Source organism: Ahaetulla prasina, chromosome 6, assembly GCF_028640845.1.
Source record: "Ahaetulla prasina isolate Xishuangbanna chromosome 6, ASM2864084v1, whole genome shotgun sequence".
Taxonomy (NCBI): Eukaryota; Metazoa; Chordata; class Lepidosauria; order Squamata; family Colubridae; genus Ahaetulla; species Ahaetulla prasina.
The window spans coordinates 13,415,119-13,437,285 of NC_080544.1; the positions used below are offsets into that span (position 1 = coordinate 13,415,119).

Sequence of the window (22,167 nt, forward strand, 5' to 3'; positions counted from 1 at the left end):
TTCCATTCTCTGCCTTGAAGAGCTCAACCCATTCTCTTTATTTAGTCTCGCCCATTTCCTCTGCCACTCTTTCCTTAAAATTCTGTTTGGTCTTCTCTCTCTTCAGGACCTCTTTGGTGACAAGGGAAATTAGCAATAATGAGGTTCATAGCAGAAAGTTCAGAGGTGGTATTCAGCCGGTTTGGACTGGTTCACCCAAACCGATAGCAGATCTAGCGAGTGGGCACGCTCCCCCTACTCCTCCCCTGCCCCGGCTCTATGCCATCCTATTTAGGCACATTTTTGAGGCCGGGTACAAGCACAAAAGGCGCACGTGAGAGCAAAGCTCATGCGTGGAAGGCAGGCATGCATGTGAACCAGGCACATGCGTGCACAAATCAGGCATGTATGCGCACGAAGCAAGAATGCATGTGCACGAAGCAAGCACACGCATGCGGGGCGAACCAGTTCCAACATAATGTGAATCCCACCGCTGAGAAAGTTGCTATGAGGTTGTTTCTCAGCCAATGGTGAAGTGTAGGGCTGCCTCAGTATCGAACTCCTACACAGACAACAAACAAGGAAGAGTGAAATATTGCACCCAGCATTAATTTTCTGAAAATCCACACGTTACATTTTTTTAGCCTCTGACATCTGTTAAGAGACATATGAACGGGCATGAATAATGTTATAGTAAAACTATAGTAAGCCACAGAGATCTAAGGCTTCTGTGGTCTATCTCGTTCGTGGTTCCCTAGCCGAGTCCCTTATGAAACCCAAACAAAATAGAACTAATTATGCAAAACAATATTAAATGCAGGGACCACCGAGAACAATCTTCTTCCGCCAAGCACGGACAGCAGAAGAAGACGTTCCGATGGTATGGAATGAGTAGAGGTTTTTCCTAGACTGGCTGGGGCTGGGGGGGGAATACATCGTGTTGGCCGGTATTCCCAGCCACAGCAAGTAATGCAGCAAGGAGGTTTCATAAAACATTGAATTGTAGAGTTGGAAGGAACAGTTATGTTAGAGATTCCAATCCCCTGCAGGAATTCAAAGAAAGCAATCTCAAACAGATGTCTGTTCCGCCTTCTCTTGAATATACCCAATGGAAGGCAGCACGCCAACCTCTTTGTCATGAGTTCCCTTCTCAAACTTCTGGGTTAGAAAGAACAACTCTCCCCCCCCAAATGCAACTGGAATCTGCACTTCTATAACTTAAAGCCGCCGTTCCACATTCTTCACAAAAAAAAAAGGGGGGTCTTAAGCTTCACTTGAGCTTCAGAATAGAATACAAAATAACAGAGTCGGAGGGACCTTGGAGGTCTTCTAATCCAGCCCCCTGCTCAATCAGGAGACCCTATACCAGTGATGGCGAATCTTTTCAGTACTCATGTGGAAACGCCGCTCGTGCACTCGTCAGGGCCGTGCTCCGGAAAAACCAAACTTCTGGGTTCTAGCGCGCATGCACACCCGGAGATCAACTGGCTGCTGTGCATGTGCATGCCAGCTTTTGGCACTGCCACACACGCGAAGGGATCACGCTCCAGAAAAGCTGAACTTCCGGGTTCTGGCATGCTTGCACACCCAACAATCAGCTGGCCGGCCTGCATGTGCAGGCCAGTTTTTGGCACTGCCACATGCGCAAAGGGATCATGCTCCCGAAAAGCTGAAGTTCCAAGTTCTGGCATGCATGCACACCCAACAATCAGCTGGCTGGTGTGCATGTGCATGCCAGCTTTTGGCACTGCCACACACGCAAAGGGATCGCGCTCCAGAAAAGCTGAACTTCCGGGTTCTGGCATGCTTGCACACCCAACAATCAGCTGGCCGGCCTGCATGTGCAGGCCAGTTTTTGGCACTGCCACATGCGCGAAGGGTTCATGCTCCAGAAAAGCTGAAGTTCCAAGTTCTGGCATGCATGCACACCCAACAATCAGCTGGCTGGTGTGCATGTGCTTGCCAGCTTTTGGCACTGCCACACACGCAAAGGGATCGCGCTCCAGAAAAGCTGAACTTCCGGGTTCTGGCATGCATGCACATCCAACAATCAGCTGGCCGGCCTGCATGTGCATGCCAGCTTTTGGCACTGCCACATGCGCGAAGGGATCATGCTCCCGAAAAGCTGAAGTTCCAAGTTCTGGCATGCATGCACACCCAACAATCAGCTGGCTGGTGTGCATGTGCATGCCAGCTTTTGGCACTGCCACACACGCAAAGGGATCACGCTCCAGAAAAGCTTCTTGTCCTGCCTTCAGGTGCTTTGGACAATAGGTTGACCCCAGGGGTGAAATGCTCTCGGTTCAGACTGGATCGGCTGATCTGGTAGCGATGGCGGCGGGTGGTTCGGAGAACCGGCAGCAAAAATCCCTGCCCCCACTCCCTGCCCAGCCAAGCCACCCGATCAACAGAGCCTTTTTTTAACTTTTAAAAGCACTTTTTCTACAACCTCTTCAGCTGAAAAGGTTGTAAAAAAATGCTTTTAAAAGGTAAAAAAAGGGCTCTGATGATTCCAGCTGAACTGCCTGATTGTCTGAGGCTTTTTTTTTTTTACTTTTTTTTTCCATAAAAAAGTTTTATTTTTACAATCATATCAAACAGCTCATTCAATGTACAGTTATATACAATTAGTCGGGCTTGCCCAGTCACCACCCCCCCTTTTAACACTCTTCCCTCTTCTACCTTCTTCTACTTTCCAGACCTTCCTCTCCTTCTGTTATCTACATCCTCTCCTCCCTCCACCCTACAACTTCCTTCTCCCTCTTCTACCCCTCTTCCTTCCTCTTCTCCTCTTTCCTACCTCCTACTCTCTCCTCTTTTCTCCCTCCCCACCGTTCTAAAATGGTAACTGGGCAGACCCGACCCTACATTAATTATATTTATACATCTTCAATAATCCCTGTACATTAACCATCACTCCATCTCTACCTCAACCCCCAATTCCCTCCCCTTACCCCCATCCCGACTTCCCAGAACAAAATGCAGGGTATCAAAACTAACAATCATAATCCAAAATAATTCCTAAATTATAATCTCTAGTCACTCCACACTTAATCACACTCTCAATTCCCCTCTCCTTCAGAAATATATCTAATACAAAATATTTCCTAAATTTACTCATATGCTATTCGATATTTTTTATCTGATACTTATTTTGAATATAATCAATCCACATTTTCCATTCTAAAATATATTTTTCTTGTGTATAGTCTTTCAAGTAAGCAGAAATATTTGCCATTTCTGCCAGATTTGGTACTTTGAGTGTCCATTCTTCAATTGTAGGTAATTCTTCTTTCTTCCAATATTGAGCAATCAAAACTCTTGCGGCTGTTATTAAGTTCAAAATCAATTTAGTCTCTATAGCTGTACAATCCATAATTATTCCTAGTAGAAAGAACTGGAGAAAACTTAATCTTCTTTTCAAAATATTCTGCATTTTTTTTACTTTTAAAGCACTTTTTACAACTTCTTGGCCGAATAGGTTGTAAAAATGCTTTAAAAGGTAAAAAGGGCTCTGATGATTCCAGCTGAATTGCCTGATTGTCTGAGGCTTTTTTTTTTTTACTTTTTTTTTCCATAAAAAAGTTTTATTTTTACAATCATATCAAACAGCTCATTCAATGTACAGTTATATACAATTAGTCAGGCTTGCCCAGTCACCACCACCCCTTTTAACACTCTTCCCTCTTCTACCTTCTTCTACTTTCCAGACCTTCCTCTCCTTCTGTTATCTACATCCTCTCCTCCCTCCACCCTACACCTTCCTTCTCCCTCTTCTACCCCTCTTCCTTCCTCTTCTCCTCTTTCCTACCTCCTACTCTCTCTTTTCTCCCTCCCCACCGTTCTAAAATGGTAACTGGGCAGGTCCGACCCTACATTAATTATATTTATACATCTTCAATAATCCCTCTACATTAACCATCACTCCATCCTCTACCTCAACCCCCAATTCCCTCCCCTTATCCCCCACCCCCACCCGACTTCCCAGAACAAAATGCAGGATATCAAAACTAACAATCATAATCCAAAATAATTCCTAAATTATAATCTCTAGTCACTCCACACTTAATCACACTCTCAATTCCCCTCTCCTTCAGAAATAAATCTAATACAAAATATTTCCTAAATTTACTCATATGCTATTCGATATTTTTTTATCTGATACTTATTTTGAATATAATCAATCCACATTTTCCATTCTAAAATATATTTTTCTTGTGTATAGTCTTTCAAGTAAGCAGAAATTTTTGCCATTTCTGCCAAATTTGATACTTTGAGTGTCCATTCTTCAATTGTAGGTAATTCGTCTTTCTTCCAATATTGAGCAATCAAAAGCCTTGCGGCTGTTATTAAGTTCAAAATCAATTTAGTCTCTATAGCTGTACAATCCATAATTATTCCTAATAGAAAGAACTGCGGAGAAAAACTTAATCTTCTTTTTCAAAATATTCTGCATTTTTTTTTTACTTTTAAAAGCATTTTTTTACAACTTCTTCGGCCGAATAGGTTGTAAAAAAATGCTTTTAAAAGTAAAAAAAAAAAAGATTGCGCGCCACAGCTGATCAAGCCCCCCCCCTCCGCGCACTGTTACCCCATGCCTCCTTTTGTTGTGCACTGTATGCACGCGCACCTCATATTTGGTGTGTGGTGCGCATTGTGCAGCCGGCGAACCGATAGTAAAACAGTTCAGATTTCACTACTGGTTGACCTCCGTCTTCTTTGTGGCCGTCCCTCAAATATTGGAACACTGCTATCATGTCTCCCCTAGTCCTTCTCCTTATTAGACTCCATGATGAACTTTATATTTCAAGAAACGATGCAGGAAGAGCATAGAGTTCGCTGTTTTCACAGAGGGTACGTGCTGTGTGGAAACCAGAGCTCATTCTGTTCTCCTTGGGGAAATGTCTATGAGAAGGCAAAGGGACCGTGGAAGAACTTGCCCATTCCTGCACCCTCAAAAAGGAGATGGAGTAATAAATTACCGCGCATCTTTCCCACCCAAGTTGACTAAACGGTTGTTAAACACAGCCGAAGGACGATGGCACGGGGGTTTATCAGGGTTTATCTGCCGGCCCTCGAGAGCGGATACGAAGCTCAATCTCAGCTGCTTCAGCAGAGCAAAGGGAAGCCGTGGGACTGCTGGATCAGCAAACAATCCCGAAAAAACGACGTCCCCTTTTCGAAAGCGCACATCTGGCAGGAAGCTTTCTCATTTGGTTGTGAGGTTTTTGGTTTCCTTTTTTTTTTTAAGCGGAGGCCTGGCCTCTCCGTACCCCCACTTCTTTATGCCCTCAGCGGCCCACGACTCCATCTTTCCTTTTTGGAGGCCACCTATTTTCTTAATTTAGATTAGAACCACTTAGTCTTTTGGAAGAAACGTAAACAGATTTAGGCTTCACAATGTGCTGGTTAGCCCTGAGCTGCTGATACAATATCACTGGGAGGGCTTTTGTTTATTGTAAGTAGTATAAGCAGAAGCTACAGCAGCCGTTGTAGTTCAAAACAGGCCACAACATGGAATTGCTCAATGTTCACACTCAGTGCTACTAAGCAAGAAATGCATTTTCCCCGAAGACCAATCTCCTACCTCTTCGATAAATTAAAACAAGGTTTTATTTCTTATTTACAGGTTCTGACACTCCAGAGTAGGGATTACTCCAGCTAAGAAGGAGATACTTTAACTACAGTATCAAGTGCTGCATGTGTATAGAATAGAATAGAATAGAATAGAATAGAATAGAATAGAATAGAATAGAATAGAATAGAATAGAATAGAATAGAATTCATTATTGGCCAAGTGAGATTGGACCCACAAGGAATTTGACTTTGGTGCATAAGCTCTCAGTGTACATAAAAAGACAAGATACATTCGTCATAAGGTACAACAATTAGTGATAGTCATAAAGGTAAAGGTAAAGGTTCCCCTTGCACATACGTGCTAATTGTTCCCGACTCTAAGGAGTGGTGCTCATCTCCGTTTCAAAGCTGAAGAGCCAGTGCTGTCCGAAGACGTCTCCGTGGTCATGTGGCCGGCATGACTTAACGCCAAAGGTGCACGGAATGCTGTTACCTTCCCACCAAAGGTGGTCCCTATTTTTTCTACTTGCAATTTTTCGTGCTTTTGAACTTCTAGGTTGGCAGAAGCTGGGACAAGTAACGGGAGCTCACCCCGTTACACGGCAGCACTAGGGATTCGAACTGCTGAACTGCCGACCTTTCAATCAACAAGCTCAGTGTCTTAGCCCCTGAGTCACTGCATCCCTATTAGTGATAATCATAGGATACTAATAAGCAATCAAATCATACTAGGAAACAATAAAAACAATACAAGTTGTAAAGATACAAGCAACATGGATATAGCCATAAGTGGGAAGCGATAGGTACTAGGAAGGATGAGAAGAATTACGATCTTAATAGTTAATTTGACAGTGTTGTGGGAGTGTGTTGTATGGGAGTGTTGTGCGTGTGTTGTCGGTAGATGTGTTGCATAGGTGATTTTATATCAAAGCGGGAGAGCTATACAGGTCGTTCTCAACTTACAACAATTGAACCCAAAATTTCCGTTGCTAAGGAAGTGAGTTTTGCCCCATTTTACGACCTTTTTTACCGGTGTTGCCAATGTCATTAGATGAATCCCTGCAGTTGTTAAGTGAGTGACAGGGTTGTTAAGTGAATCTGGATTCCCTGTTGACTTTGCTTGTCAGAAGGTCTCAAAGGGGGAATCACGTGACTTTGGGACTCACCAACAGTCATAAGTATGAACCACCTGCCCAGCATCTGAAGGTTGATCACGTGACCACGGGGCTGCTGCAACCATCATAGGTATTGAAAAACGGTCAACGGTCAGTTCTTCGGTGCGGTTGTAACTTTGAACGGTCACCAGAACGAACTGCTGTAAATCAAGAGCTATCTGCAGCCTCTGTTAAGCAGAGGTGCATAAGTAGAACTGAGACGGAAGGCAGGGAAATGGGAACATTGCTACGTGGGATGGTTAGAAGATTAAACAGATTAACAGAGTTGGATGGGATCTTGTGGGCAGTGGTGAAATCTAAATTTCTGGCGTGGCTTGGTGGTGGTGGGGTTTCATGTGACTGGATGGGTGTGGCTATATGACTGGGGGATCAAAAGACAGAAACTCACTAACAATGTCCTTGACAGTCTGACAGTCCTGCTGGAGCAGGGTTGGATTAGATCAAGGGTCTCCAATCTTGGCCATTTTAAGACTTGTGGATTTCAACTCACAGAATTTCTCAGCCAGCAAAGAGTTGAAGTCCACAAGTCTTAAAGTGGCCAAGGTTGGAGACTTCTGGACTAGATTACCTCCAGGTCCCTTCCAGCCCTGGATTATCCTCTGAAGCTGCATCTAGTGCCAGGTTTGTAGTCCTTCCTTCCTCTCCTTTTTCCTCCCTCCCTTCCTTCCTTCCTTCCTTCCTTCCTTCCTTCCTTCCTTCCTTCCTTCTTTTTCTTTCTTTCTTTCTTTCTTTCTTTCTTTCTTTCTTTCTTTCTTTCTCTCTCTCTCTCTCTCTCTCTCTCTCTCTCTCTCTCTCTCTCTCTCTCTCTCTCAAATGAAACCCCCCCACCCCCCATTTTTTGCCTAGTAGGCTTCAGCTTTTTTACCTTTAAAAAAATGCTTTTTAAAGCAAAAAAAAAAAAAAGGCTCTGATGATCAGGCACCTCTGACTTGGGATCAGCAGAGCCTTGTTTTAACCCTTTAAAAGCATTTTTTTTACAACCTCTTCGGCCGAAGAGGTTGTTTAAAAAATGCTTTTAAAAGTTAAAATAAAAAAGCCTCTGACGATTGCGTGGCTCAGCTGGGCATGGAGGCGGGGGGGGGCAGGGATTTTTGCTACCGGTTCTCCGAACCACCCGCCGCCATCGCTACTGGAACCGGGAGCATTTCACCCCTGCTTGTAGATTATCTGGTCCAGCCCCACCCCCTACCCCCCACCCCCGCCCAAGCAGGAGACCCTACACCATTTCTGACAGGTGGCAGTCCAGTCTCTTCTTGAAAGCCTCCAGTGATAAAGCTCCCACAACTTTACCAAAGACTTGTTACAGCATCGATAAGCCAAGATCATCGAGAATGGCCAGTGGAACAAATATCCATGGGATTCCCCGCCCCCCCCCATTTCAAACAGGAGTTGAACCAGTCCCATGTTGTGATAACCTTTGGGCAATGCAAACATTCAGCTCTTCACTGGCTGACCAGCTTTGGTTCTCCTATCTCGTATTACACCAGATGTCAGGCGACTGCCTTCTCCTCTCTAAGTCCCACCCCACACCCCTCTCAAAAAACAAAAAGAAAGAAAGAAAGAAAGAAAAGAAAACCGCTTCAGACTCTTATTCAGCACAGCTGCTAATCTTGGCCCAGAAGTCAGAGCAATCAGGATGGCCATGAAAGAAAGAAACAAAACATACTTGCAAACACGTGTGTTCAGACATGCATGCATCCTGGCCTTTGCCTGCATCACTCCGGTTCTTAAATGTGCAGCTACAACACCGTAGACAGAAAGAGCTCTGACACCGGTTTGACTCCAAATACGAAAAACAACCAACAGGTAGCCCTCGATTTATCCTGTCTGGAACCCTCACCACATTTCTGACATCAATACAATTGAACGTGTCCAGAAATATTTTACAAAAAGAGTTCTCCATTCCTCTGAAAACAACAAAATACCTTATCCCACCAGACTTGAAATCCTAGGCTTGGAAAACTTGGAACTCCGTCGCCTTCGACAAGACCTAAGTTTCTCATAGAATCATCTATTGTAATGTCCTTCCTGTTAAAGACTACTTCAGCTTTAATTGCAATAATACAAGAGCAACCAATAGATTTAAACTTAATGTTAACCGCTTTAATCTAGATTGCAGAAAATATGACTTCTTCAACAGAATCATCAGTGCTTGGAACACTTTACCTGACTCTGTGGTCTCTTCTCATAATCCCAAAAACTTTCTAATATTGACCTCACCCCATTCCTAAGAGGACAATAAGGGGCATGCATAAGAGCACAAACGTGCCTACCGTTCCTGTCCTATTGTTTTCTTCTTCTTATATATATATATGCTTATACCTCCTAATATTTACTCATATATATGTTTATATACTATATAATCTTTTTTTATGATACTAATATATATTGTTGTGACAAAATAAATAAATAAATAAATAAATAAATAAACAATTCGTAAGCCCCAAATTTCTGTTCTTAAGCGAGATGTTTGTTAAGCAAATTTTGCCCTGTTTTACAACCTTTCTTGCCGCATCTATTCAGTGAATCACTGCGGTTAATAAGTTAGTAACCCCCAGAGGTGGGTTTCACATAATTTTACCACTGGTTCGCCACACACCAAAAATGTGAGGGCACACCTTCTGCACATGCATGAGGCCTTCCGCACCTGCACTTTGCTCACGTGCGTGGCTTAGAAAAGATGGCTAAATAGGACGGCAGAGCACCAGGCCGGGTGGGCAGGCCCAACGCATGTCGTCACTACCGGTTCTCCTGAACCGGTCTGAACCGGCAGAATACCACCACTGGCAACCCTGGCTGTGAAGTGAATCCAGCTTCCCCATTGAATTTGCTTTTCAGAAGGTCACAAATGGGGATCTTTTGACCTTGGGATGGTCATAAGTTGTAACTGTGAAAAATGGTCGCAAGTCCCTTTTTTCAGTGCCATGCTAACAATGAACGGTCACTCAGTGAACTGTTGTAAGTCGAGGACTACTTGTAATTGCTTCCCTGGTTGTTTTGCCAACATTTTTTTTTCCTTTCTCTAATTATATCACTTATTACGTAGTGGTATTGAAGGCCAGAAGAGGGCAATTAAAATAAGCAAGCAAATGAACACCCCAAAATATCTGGAAAGGGAATGTGTGTGGCAGAATAATATCAGCTCAGCTCTCAATTTTGCTCCATTTTTTTTCCACTTCAAGGCATCGCATACAGTGGTACTTTGGGTACTCAATTGCTTTGAACCAGTGGTGAAATTTTCCGAGGTCTGCTACTGGTTTGCTGTGTGCGCACATGCGTGCTGCGTGCCAAGCGCACACTTTGTGCATGCAGGCACACCACAGGCGCTACAGCGCAGCACTGAAAAAGAAGGCTTAAGAAGCCTTTTCTAAGGTAAGTAGAACAGCGAGGGTGGGGGGAACAGCTGTGCCACATGATTTAGATTCGCTAGAAAGCAGGATTTCCTGCTTTCTAGTGAATATAAATAGCGCAGCACAGCTGATCGTTGGAAATACTGGTTCTTTTTTACTACCGGTTCACCCAAACCAGTAATTTTTATTCCTACTGGGTCACCCAAACCGCTCTGAACTGGTAGCATTTCAGCCCTGCTTTGAACCTCATCAAATTCGATCCTCAACAAATTTTGAGGTGATCATTTTGTCCCCGTGCTCATTGTTTGTTTGGTACTCCATGCGCAAGCTAGAACTTGTTGCTGTCACCTGCCTTGCAACCCACTACATCGGGGTGTCGACTTCATTTTGTTGAGGGCTGCATCAGCATTGTGCTTGATTTCAGGGGGGGTTGGGAGGCACAGCCATGGTGGGCGCGGCTAGTTCAAAGTCACTCATGTCAGGGGCGTCTGTGGTGGCCTGAGCACTCTGCCCGTGAAAACGGGCTCCCAAACTCCATTTTCGGCTGTGACAGCCTCCTGCAAACCTCTGCCAGTGAAAACAGAGCTCGGGAGGGCCACACACGGCCCTCCTGAGCTCTGTTTTCACTTGGCCAGTCCTTCGCTGTTTCCAGGATGACCCCGTGGGTCAGTTCTAAGCACCCCTTGGGCCGGATTCGGCCCCTGGGCCTTGAGTTTGACACTCCTGTACTACATTATTCCTTCTGGGGGGAAAATTGTCAGGTACTCATCGTTTTTGGTACTCATCACACTTCCCAGAACCAATTGAGGTCCTCTGGTGGCTCAACAGACTAAGCAGTCTGTTATTAACACAGCTGCTTGCAATTACTGCAAGTTCAAATCCCACCAGGCCCAAGGTTGACTCAGCCTTCCATCCTTTATAAGGTAGGTAAAATGAGGACCCAGATTGTTGGGGGCAATAAAAGTTGACTTTGTATATATAATATACAAATAGATGAAGACTATTGCTTAACACAATGTAAGCCGCCCTGAGTCTTTGGAGAAGGGCGGGATATAAATTCAAATTTAAAAAAAATTAAGGTACCACTGTTATCTCATCCCTACATTGTCAAAACAAATGGATGTGTTAGTTGGAAGCATGGCATTGTGACAGCCCTAACTCGAGAAGGACAACATAGCCTATTCCCAGCATAGCCTGTTGTCTACTTTTTTGCGATTTTAGCAGACGTATAAAATTACACACGTTCTCCTATGCCTAGGAATCTTAACAAGTACAACAACAACAACAACAACAAAAGGAATTAGCTTTGTGGACTGGAACCTGGACAAGAATTGCACACTTCCTTACTTCCTTCCTCTCTTGGGGAATCGCATGGCCAGAAAAACCTTGATTTGCTCTCCGCGGTTCCATCTCCTACCCCCACCTTTGCTTCAAAATGTTTCCAGTGTTAGTTACTACTTGGATTCTAAAGTTTCAGCTCTTCTAGGAATCCTCTCCTCCAAGAAACCCAATGCACCAGAAGGGAGGGCGTGTTTTTTTTTTTTTTAATTTGGAGGAGGGGGGGGGTAAACCTCACATCTGGTTCCCATTAGCAGCTTCATGCCTGCCGAAGTAGGAACGGAGTAGTTGAGCTTTTAGAAATGTATTTCAGAACCAAAGGGGTGCGGGAAACAAATCCTTTTCAGTGGGCTGAACAAGGAATGCTAACTGTCCTGCAATTCTTATTTTGTTTTTTTCCCCGGCACATGCAGATCTTCCTGGACTTATAACCATCCATTTAGTGACAGTTCAAAGTTACAACGACACTGAAAATAAATGGGCTTAGCATCATTTTTTTGTACTTACAACCAGAGGTGGGTTTGACATAATTTTACCACTGGTTTGCTGCGCACCAAAAATGTGAGTGCGCGAGGCTTGCATGCATGCACACGGCTTAGAAAATGTGGCTAAATAGGATGGTATAGCACTGGGACAGGTAGGCGGGGCATGTAGGAAGGTCACTATTACCGGTTCGCCCAAACCGGTGCAAGCCGGCTGAATATCACCACTGCTTACAACCATTGCAGCTTCCCTATGGTCAAGGGGTCAAAATTCAGATGCTCGGTGACTGACACATATTTATGACAATTGCAGTGTCCCGAAGTTATGTGATCCCCCATTACGACCTTCTGATGAGATTCACTTAACAACCGTGTTTCCATCTTAACAACTGTGCTGATTCACTTAACAACTGTGGCCAGAAAGGCAGTAAAAGGGGGCGACATCCACCAAATTGCTGGTTTAAGGAAAGATAATCTGAATGACCTACGATAACTTAGCAAAAAAAAAAAGTGTTTATTTATTTCATGGTTATAAACCAGGCCGATTTCTCAGAGCTTTGCGGGTCGCATTAATCTACGTCTTCAAATGGGAAAGCTGGCAATTTCCCAGGAGATTCCAGGTGTTTTGAGTGCTGTGAGAATCAAATATTTAGTCCCCAGGTCCTTTTTTTCCCAGTTCTGCCAAATAAAACTCCTTTAAGAAGGACCTTGTTCTTCGTTAGATATCCTTCGGGGAATGGCAATTGCTAGAAAACCCGAATGGGAGGGAAGCGTGAAAACAAATAAAAGTGAGGAAAACTTTGCTTGAAGTTGTATTGAACCAAGTCTTTTCAATCCATATATTTTACCTGTTTCTATTGCGAAGACAGGTGTAAATTTGAATTTGCTTTGAGCCTGAAGGTCAATTCAGTTTGAGACTTACTAGACCAACGGTTCTCAACCTGTGGGTCGGGACCCCGTTGGGGGTCGATTGATGATTTGCCAGGGGTCGCCTAAGACCATCGGAAATATGGGAAATATACTTGCGAGTCGAAGAATCGCGCTCCAATGGTTGACTCCACAAGCCAGCTGCAGGCTCTTCAAATCGCTAGCCGAATTCGGCTTCAGGTGCGATGAATTAAAAAAGAGAGAAAACTTTGCTCTGATGTCTCCCTCTCAAGCCAGCTGCAATCACTCCCAATCGCTAGCCTAATCTGGCTTCAGGCGCGATAAACTTAATAGGGGAGGAGTCTCCGCTTTAATGCCTCCGTCCTCAAGGCAATTTGCAAGCAGTTCAGATTGCTAGCCAATACGCTTCAGGCGCGATAAATTCAAAATGAAAATAATTTTATGGTTGGGGTCGCCACATCGTGGTGAATTGTATTAAAGGGGTCACCACATCATGGGGAATTGTATTAAAGGGGTCGCAGCACCATAAAGGTTGAGAACCACTGTACTAGACAATCAGTTGTTGTTGTTGCTGTTTTGTTTGAACAGCCTTTCCTTCTTCGCTGTTTTTCCAGAAAGTGGGTCTATTCTTAAATCATTTTGAACCATGTTTACACCATGGTAGGTATGGTTTGCAAGATCCATGGCCTCTGATCTCTGATTTTTGCAAGGGTGGGGCCTATAGGAACTGGCTTGATTTTTAAATTTTCAAATTTTTGGATTTTTAATAATTTTAAATTGGGGTATTTTAGTATAGGTCAATTTGACGGTTTTAATTCTCGGCCACCTTTTGAATATGTATTTTAATTGTTATTTTAATTTTGTATATTATTGTTTTAATCTGGCTGTACACTGCTCTGAGTCCTTCGGGAGAAGAGCGGTATAAAAATCTAAATAAATAAATAAATAGTCCAAAATCATCTAGAAAGCATCAGGTTACCTTCATCCTGCTTGAGATTAGATGATCTTTCTTACAAAGTCAGTGAAATGTTTTGTTTTTTTTCCCTAATACCGATTTTCCAAACATTAAATATAGGGTGTAAAAGCCAAGTCTACCAATAACAAGAGCATTTTCTTGCAACTATTATCTTCCAGATAGAAAGCTGAATACTTAACGAAACAATCTCTTTGTCAGGCAGACAAAGTTCCAAGCAGTTTGGCACACACAGTGGGAAGAAACAGCAACATTTTTTACTCCCAAAACCACATGTTGATATTTGAATAACAAAACTTGCTTGATTCCTCCCTCTTTCTTTCTTTCTTTCTTTCTTTCTTTCTTTCTTTCTTTCTTTCTTTCTTTCTTTCTTTCTTTCTTTCTTTCTTTCTTTCTTTCTTTCCTTCCTTCCTTCCTTCCTTCCTTCCTTCCTTCCTTCTTTCCTTCTTCCTTCCTTCCTTCCTCCCTCCTTATTTCTATTTCAATTTCTCTCTTTCTTGTCTTTCTTTGTTTCTTTGTTTCTTTCTCTTTCTTGTCTTCCTTCCTTCCTTCCTTCCTTCCTTCCTTCTATTTCTATGTCTATTTCTGTTTCTTTCTTTCTTGTCTTCCTTTCTTCTTTCGTGTCTTCCTTTTCTTTCTTGTCTTCCTTTCTTCTTTCGTGTCTTCCTTTTCTTTCTTGTCTTCCTTTTCTTTCTTATCTTCCTTCCTTTCTCTTTCTCTCTTTCTTCTTTTTTCTTTCTTCTTTTTCCTTCCTTCTTTCTTTTTTCCTTCCTTCTTTCTTGTCTTTCTTTCTCTCCTTCTTTCTTTTTTCCTTCCTTCTTTCTTGTCTTTCTTTCTCTCCTTTTCTTTCTTTCCTCCCTCCCTCCTTCCCTCCCTCCCTTCCCCTCTCCCTCACCTTCCTTCCCCTTCTCCCTATCTCTCTCTCTCAAGATGATTTCATGCAGGGTCAGAAAGCTAGAAGGCAAAACCTGAGGAAGCAGAGTTTGGCAGAAGCTCAAGACAAAAATCCTGGCAAGAAAATTTGTGCTCTTCAGCTGGTTGAGCTGTGTGTCAACAACACGCTAATATCTTAACTTGAATCTACCTTGGTTGAGAAGAAGGAGAGCAGCAGGAGGCTGCTAAATAAGCTGGTGTGGTAAAGAACTTCACATTTGTGATACCTTTTTTTGCTTTCCAAGGACCTTATCCAAATTTGATGTGAAAAAAGATGAGAGGAAATCCTTCACACACACATAATCAGTATTAAATAGGCCCCTTAGCAAAAGAGTAAGCTCTGTCTAAATGTCTCTTTAGCGGAAAGTGACCTTGTAAGGGATTTTCTGAGGCTGTTCTGTCCTCCTTTGCCTCCATCCGAGTGATGGCTTAATTAGCCGGCACTATCAGCTCTGGCAGCAGAATAGCCAGCGTCTGCCAAGAACCTCCGTTATCTTCCACGACGCTGGTGAGTCACCCAGGAACAAACTTCAGCTCTTAGTCAATCAGTGGATTTGCCTGTTACAAAGAGACACAGCAGCTCTCTCTGCTTTTTATATCCTGTGGGGTGTGGCTCCATGATTGCACTTCCTAGGCCTGCCCCATCCCTGCTTCTGTTGTTCCCTCCTCGCCTGCCTACGAAACCTAGGGTTCAACCAAGCCTGATTGCCGTCAGCTAGGTCTGCAGGCATGGCCTGGGGGTGGGGGAAAGTGTCAGGGGACGGAGGCCTCGTTATCTCTTCCACCTGGCCTGCCTCTGGCTCCTGGAGCTGAGCCAGGGAAGCCGGTGCTCCCAAGGTAAGTCCTGACGACCCTTCCCCCTCACTGTCCAAGTCACTTTCTGGCAACAGGCCCGGCTCCAAGTCACTTTCTGGCAGGAGGGCCGGCTCAGGGGGCACAGACACAACAGAGGCTATGAACTGGTTCACATCCATGCATGTTTCTTATTCTAAAGTAGGGATGTCAAATTTGTGTCATCATGGTGTCCAGTGGTGGAATTCAAAAAATTTTTTTTTACTTTACTTTACTTCAGTGTGCGTGGCGTGGTGGGCATGGCTTGGTGGGAGTGGCAGGGGAAGGATACTGTAAAATCTCCATTCCCACCCCACTCCAGGGGAAGGTTACTGCAAAATCCCCATCAGCTGGGACTCGGGAGGCAGAGAATAGATGGGGGTGTAGCCAGTCAGAGGCGGTAGTTAGCGGTTCTCCGAACTACTCAAAATTTCCACTACCGATTCTCCAGAACTGGTCAGAAGCTGCTGAATACCACCTCTGATGGCATCGCCACGTGACATATCATGATTTTTTTCCCTTTGCTAAACCAGGCGTGAGCATGGCCCGCACATGATGTATCTGGACCGCAAGTTTGACACCCTTGTTCTAGAAGAAACAATCCATCACACATCCAAGCACCGAGAAGGCTGACATCTTTTCACACTTCCTGAAAATCCACAATTTCTAGTGGAATTAAGTGTGATATTGTCTATAGAAACCCTGTAGTACATACCCAGGGGTTATCTATTCCTCAATTCTTAGTAGATGTCCACTTTGTCTACCACTATTTGCATCTGGTCTTTGCTAACTGACTTTGCATTAGGGGGAAAAAAGTTGATCGAGCAAATCCTTAATTCAACTGAGCCTCAAATTAGTGCAATCTTATCTAATAACAGAAAGCTCAGATTATTTTACATCAGCTGCTTGTTTTCTTCTGCTATTCTTGCTTGTCCTGGTTACTTATCACTATGTATCTGGTCAGCTTCCTTATCTCTCCTGGATGCTGGTTCCAATTTTCTATCGTTTGAGATTTTTCCCTTGTCCCTGTACACATACACAGGAAGGAGTATTTTTAAGCCTGCTTAAAAAGAAAACTAACTAATTCTAACATATATAAGATTCTTTGAGTTAATTATGCATTCAATCAAGAATGTAATGCAATAACTTCCATGAAGGATTTGCTATTAGAATAGCAGTTACAGATAAAGAAGAAAAGTGAAACACATAGAAAAAAATGAGATATAAAAAAATTATCACCACAGAAAAACGAGATATAGAAAAATTATCACCATGTCAGTTAATACTTAGTTGGGTAATCTTTAGCATGAATTATGCCCTTACAACGTCTTCCCATGGAGTGAACCAAATCTTTTAGTTTTGCAGCTGTTATCATGTGAAACCAAGATTGAATGATTGCTTCTATTAACTGGGTTTTATTGCTGGGTCGCTTCTGACTAACACGTTTCTTTAGTCTGCTCCATAGATTTTCAATTTATTTATTTTATTTATTTATTTATTAGATTTTTATACCGCCCTTCTCCCGAAGGACTCAGGGCGGTGTACAGCCAAGAATAAAACTCAATATATATACAATTAAAACCAGAATTTAAAACAAAGCAAATTACAAAAAAGGCCAACATTAAAATTTAAAAAATTTAAAACCCTAAAACAATAAAAACCCAATTTAAAATAGTAAAACTATTATGCCAGTCCCGCTTGAATAAATAAATATGTTTTTAGTTCACGGCGAATTGGGTGAAGGTCTGGGCTATTTCCAAGCCATTCCAGCAGTGGAATATGATAATCTTGAAACTCCAAAAAAAAGTGATGTTATTAGCCATCAAACCTCAAAAATACACTTTTCCCAAAAGATTTCCACAATTTTGGCCACTACTGTACATTTTGAGCTCAATTGTGGTCAAGATTACCTATACAAGGCATCAGGATGTCTTCAGTGATATAAATATGCGCTTGATTTATGTGTATGAAATATTCAGAGGCTAGAATCTCAGAGGCCCATCAAACCGCACAAAATTTCAGTTCCCTCCCTCACTCCTGAGATCTCTCATGATCGAGGGATTGAGATCTCACTCAAAGCCCTCATGATAGTGCGGAAGATCACCAACTTCTCATGAGGTTTCACAGTTGCTTTCTAAACTTTCCTGAAATATCAAGGTTCTGGATTAACTCGGAGAAAAAGATTTCACCAAGGAGCTTGAGAATTTTCAACTTGGCATGACCGTGACATGACAAGGTTGGACCGTGGCAAGTACGGTGTGGTCTCCGCTGAGAAATCATGAGTCACTTTGGAAGAGTTTGGACATTAGCTTCAACTTGGACACATCATAAAAATATTTTCACTTGGAAGTATTTTGGAGTAGGAGCAGCTTTGAGAGAAATAATATCTGAACGTCCCTTTCACACAGTTGTCCAAACCAGGGTAATTGTGGCTCGCACATTTGTTGAAGAAGCTAAGGAAGGATCCACGTTACCGTCTTTTGACCACTGAAAACCCGAATAACCAAAGACCTACATATATATATATATATATATATATATATATATATATATATATATATATATATATGTTTTCTGAGGTTTTCACGGGTGTTTGTATATAGGTCTTTGGTTGTTGGGTTTTCTCCGTGTAAAATTGGAAGTGTCTTGGCGGCGTTTGACGAAGTCTCATTCGTCATCTTCAGGCTTCAGCGTGCTGAAGCCTGAAGATGACGAATGAGACTTCGTCAAACGCCGCCACGACACTACCAATTCTCCACGGGAGAAAACCCGAACAACCAAAGACCTATATATATATATATATATATATATATATATATATATATATATATATATATAGACACACACACACACACACACACATAAATATCTATGCTCAACCTCATTTGTCAATAACGGTGCGGGAAACAGGTCTCCCAAGATTGTACGGTCCTTACCTGTGGGCAGTCTTTGATGTAGTGTCCCTTGTTAAAGCAAAGGTGGCACAAATAGTTTGGTGGAGGTCTCTTGCTTGGCTTTCTGGCATCCGATGATATGGAAATGTCGGAGAAATGTTCTGTAAGGGAATTCAAGCCATCCACGATGTTATTAAGAGAGCCGTAAGGAGATGCACTCTTATATAGACTGCTGTTCAAGGCCTGGAAAAAGAAAAAAAATAAATATGTTTGTTGTTATTTTTCCCAAGTTGAGCACTTCTTCTTTTTTGGTGTAAGTTTTATTTGCAGTTTTTCTTTAACAACCGACATTTCTTTGTGGACAGTGTAATGACTGGGTTCACATATTTTTCACACAGTGTTCACAGTAATACCAATAATAATAGCACTTAGATTTATATACCGCTTCGTAGTGCTTCACAGCCCTTTCTAAGCGGTTTACAGAGTCAGCCTATTTACCCCCATCAATCTGGGTTCTCATATTACTCACCTCGGAAGGACGGGAGGATGAGTCAACCTTGAGCCTGGTGAGATTCGAACTGCTGAACTGCAGCTAGCAGTCAGCTGAAGTAGCCTGCAGTGATGTACTCTAACCACTGCGCCACCTCAGCTCTTATTATTGTAATAACACAATAACCTATACAAAATTTTCATCTTTCAACTTCTAACCTTAAGATGCTCATTACAAGTGTAATGTATTCTTTTACATACTTATTAACTCCTAACATTTTGATATTGTAGATGTCACAGATGACACTCAGCCTGGATTTCCAAAAATTTCCTAAAAAATAAAAAATAAAAGGAGTGAGGGGCAGGGCCAACCAGTGATGGGACACTGTAGGCCCAAAGAGCTGCATGCAGCTCTGGAGCCACAGGTTGCCGACACCCGATTTAGGCCAACAGCCAAACAGAGGCAACATTTCTTTGGCTGAAATAAGCAATACTGGCCTTCCTCTTTCGATATATTGGACTTCAGGCTGAGGATTATGGGCATTGAAGTCTGCCACCCATCTGCAAGTCCACAGGAAGAAGAATGAATTGGTGCATTCAGGAAATAGGAAAGCAACACTATTCGGATACAAAGAGCTATTATTTGATTCTCTTGCTTTCAACAATCCTTGTGTGGTTAGAAGTTTGACGAGAACCATTTTTTTTTAAAAAAATGCATGGTCTCTCTCTCTCTCACACACACACACACACACACACACACACACACACAAGCCAAGACATTCTTGGCATCCAAAGCTATTGAAAAAATATATGACATTTTAAAACGCCAGGAAAGGTCAAACACGTAAAATAAGTAATTGCTTATTTGTGGCGGGTTAAAACAGCCTTAAAGACTCTGTTCTGAATTTTACGAAAAGAAACCATACAGAGAAGTTAGATCCACATCTGTTTTTGTTTTGTTCCTGCAGAAAACCTGTGGTCATTTAACTATTCTGTGTTAATTGCTCCTGGCTTTTTCAAACCCCCCCCACCACCACCACCACTTGCTCTGGGATGCCTGCTGGCTTTAGTGTCAGTTCAAAGTTAAGGGTAAAAAGGACCTCGTCTTTTCTTGTTTGCAAACCTCTATCAAACAAAAACTTTGCCCAAGGCCTAGCACAAAAATGCACTTCCTTACAAATGTATTCAAATTCTGCTGAACCGAGAAATTAAAATCCTGAGAATCAAAAGAAGGCTGAATATGCGGAAGATGGCTCCAGAGCGCCGAATCTTCTCTTTGACAAAGACTTTCCAAGGCTACATAAATAATTTTCTCAAGAGGCCACACGAGAAACTGGGAGTGTTGTGGGGGGACCGAACCAATAGGACCAAGATATTATTGTGAAGGTGTGTACGCACGCACGCGTGTGCACACACACATACACAATTTTTTTTTAAAAATTGTATTTTTCAGAGTATAAGATGCACTTTCCCTCCCCCTAAAAGTGGGTGAAAATTTAGATGCATCTTATGGACCGAATACAGGCATTTTTGGGCTCCCAAGCCCTCCGCACATCACGTTTTCACCCGCCCTGGCCCCCAGAAGCACTCTGCAGGTCAAAAATGGGCACATTTTTTATGAAAAGGGGCATGTTTTTGGTGGAAAAGGGCCATGCAGAGCACTGCAGAGTGCTTCTGGGGCCTTGGAGGGCAAAAATCTAATGCGTGCAGGCCAAAAACTATTTTTTTCTTGTTTTCCTTCTGTAAATTTACATCCGTCTTATAGTCCAAAAAATAAGGTAGCTGTTGCCTTCAAAATAAAAGCAGTGAATGTAGTTGTATTGCATACACGCTTTAAAGGTAAAGGTAAAGGTTCCCCTCACACATTCATGCTAGTCATTCCCGACTCTAGGGGGCGGTGCTCATCTCCGTTTCAAAGCCGAAGAGCCAATGCTGTCCGAAGACGTCTCCATGGTCATGTGGCCAGCATGACTCAATGCCAAAGGCACACGGAACGCTGGTACCTTCCCACTAAAGGTGGTCCCTATTTTTCTACTTGCATCTACTTGCTTTCGAACTGCTAGGTTGGCAGAAGCTGGGACAAGTAACGGGATTCGAACTGCTGAACTGCCGACCTTTCAATCGACAAGCTCAGCGTCTTAGCCACTGAGCTACCGCGTCCCTAAAATACATGCCCTACATTTATTTATATTTGTTTTCTAATTACTGATCGATCTCTCCTGAGCTAGACAGGGACCCATCTACGACAACTCGCCATGGCCAAGTTGCCCTATCCAACTCACCACAACCAACTACTCATGGCCAACTCATTGCAGGACAAGAGTTAATACTAATAGCGAAGAATTGGAGGAATAGAGTAAAATCTTTAAAGAAAGGAGGGACAAAATGAAATGTGAATGACAAAAATTAAAATAAGTTTCACTAATTCAAATAATCAAGTTGAACAGTTGAATTGTCTCGAGGAGAGTTGTCCTGTGGTGAGTTGACCATGGTGAATTGGCTGGGGTGAGTTGTCCCCATTCCGGACAGGGCCAGATGTGGTCCATAAAATGCCAATGTCTGTTCTATGCTTACTACAAGGACAAGATATAAGTGGACAATCTGCTAGAGAAGTGTTTGGCCAGTGGTAATGGATACCTATGAAAGGTAAACACAAAAAGCAGCCATTAAGGATCTGCGGAGACTCACTCATGGCTAATCCACACCAATGTGATGGGACAACTTTGATTTGGGGAATGGGATGACGGAATGGGTAATGTCTTCAACTCACATCAGCTTTTGTAGGAAGTCCCACAGGTGTTTTTTCAAGAGGCAACTGGACTTTCTGGTTTTTCTTTGAAGATGTTTCGCTTCTCATCCAAGAAGCTTCTTCAGCTCTGACTGAATGGTGGAGGATGGAAGGATTCATATTCCTGGCAGTCATCTCATCGTTAGCACTCTCTCTTCAGCTCTGAGCTGAAGAAGCTTCTTGGATGAGAAGTGAAATGTCTCCAAGAAAAAACCAGAAAGTCCAGTTGCCTCTTGAAAAAACACCTTTGGGATAACCATCTGAGGTGGGCTTCACATACTGTAGCAACCGGTTTGCCCAGCACCGGAAATGAGAACGCACATGCACCATTTGTGCATGCGTGCGACATCACAAAACACCGCAATTGGCTCACGTGTGCCATCTGCCCATGAGTGTGACATCAAACAACACGGCAATTCGCTCACGCGGGCCATCCGCGCATACGTGCGGCATGAAAAACACAGTGATAT

The 22,167-nt window shown here is 42.9% G+C and overlaps 1 protein-coding gene across 1 annotated transcript in view; it reads right to left on the reverse strand.

Annotated features, from left to right (window-relative positions):
• ZCCHC24 (zinc finger CCHC-type containing 24) overlaps positions 1-22,167 on the reverse strand; it is a 189,396-nt gene that overhangs the window by 112,640 nt on the left and 54,589 nt on the right. The window contains exon 2 of the mRNA XM_058189521.1: positions 18,463-18,663. Coding sequence (XP_058045504.1) covers positions 18,463-18,663 — 201 coding nt within the window. The remainder of the gene's footprint in view (positions 1-18,462; positions 18,664-22,167) is intronic.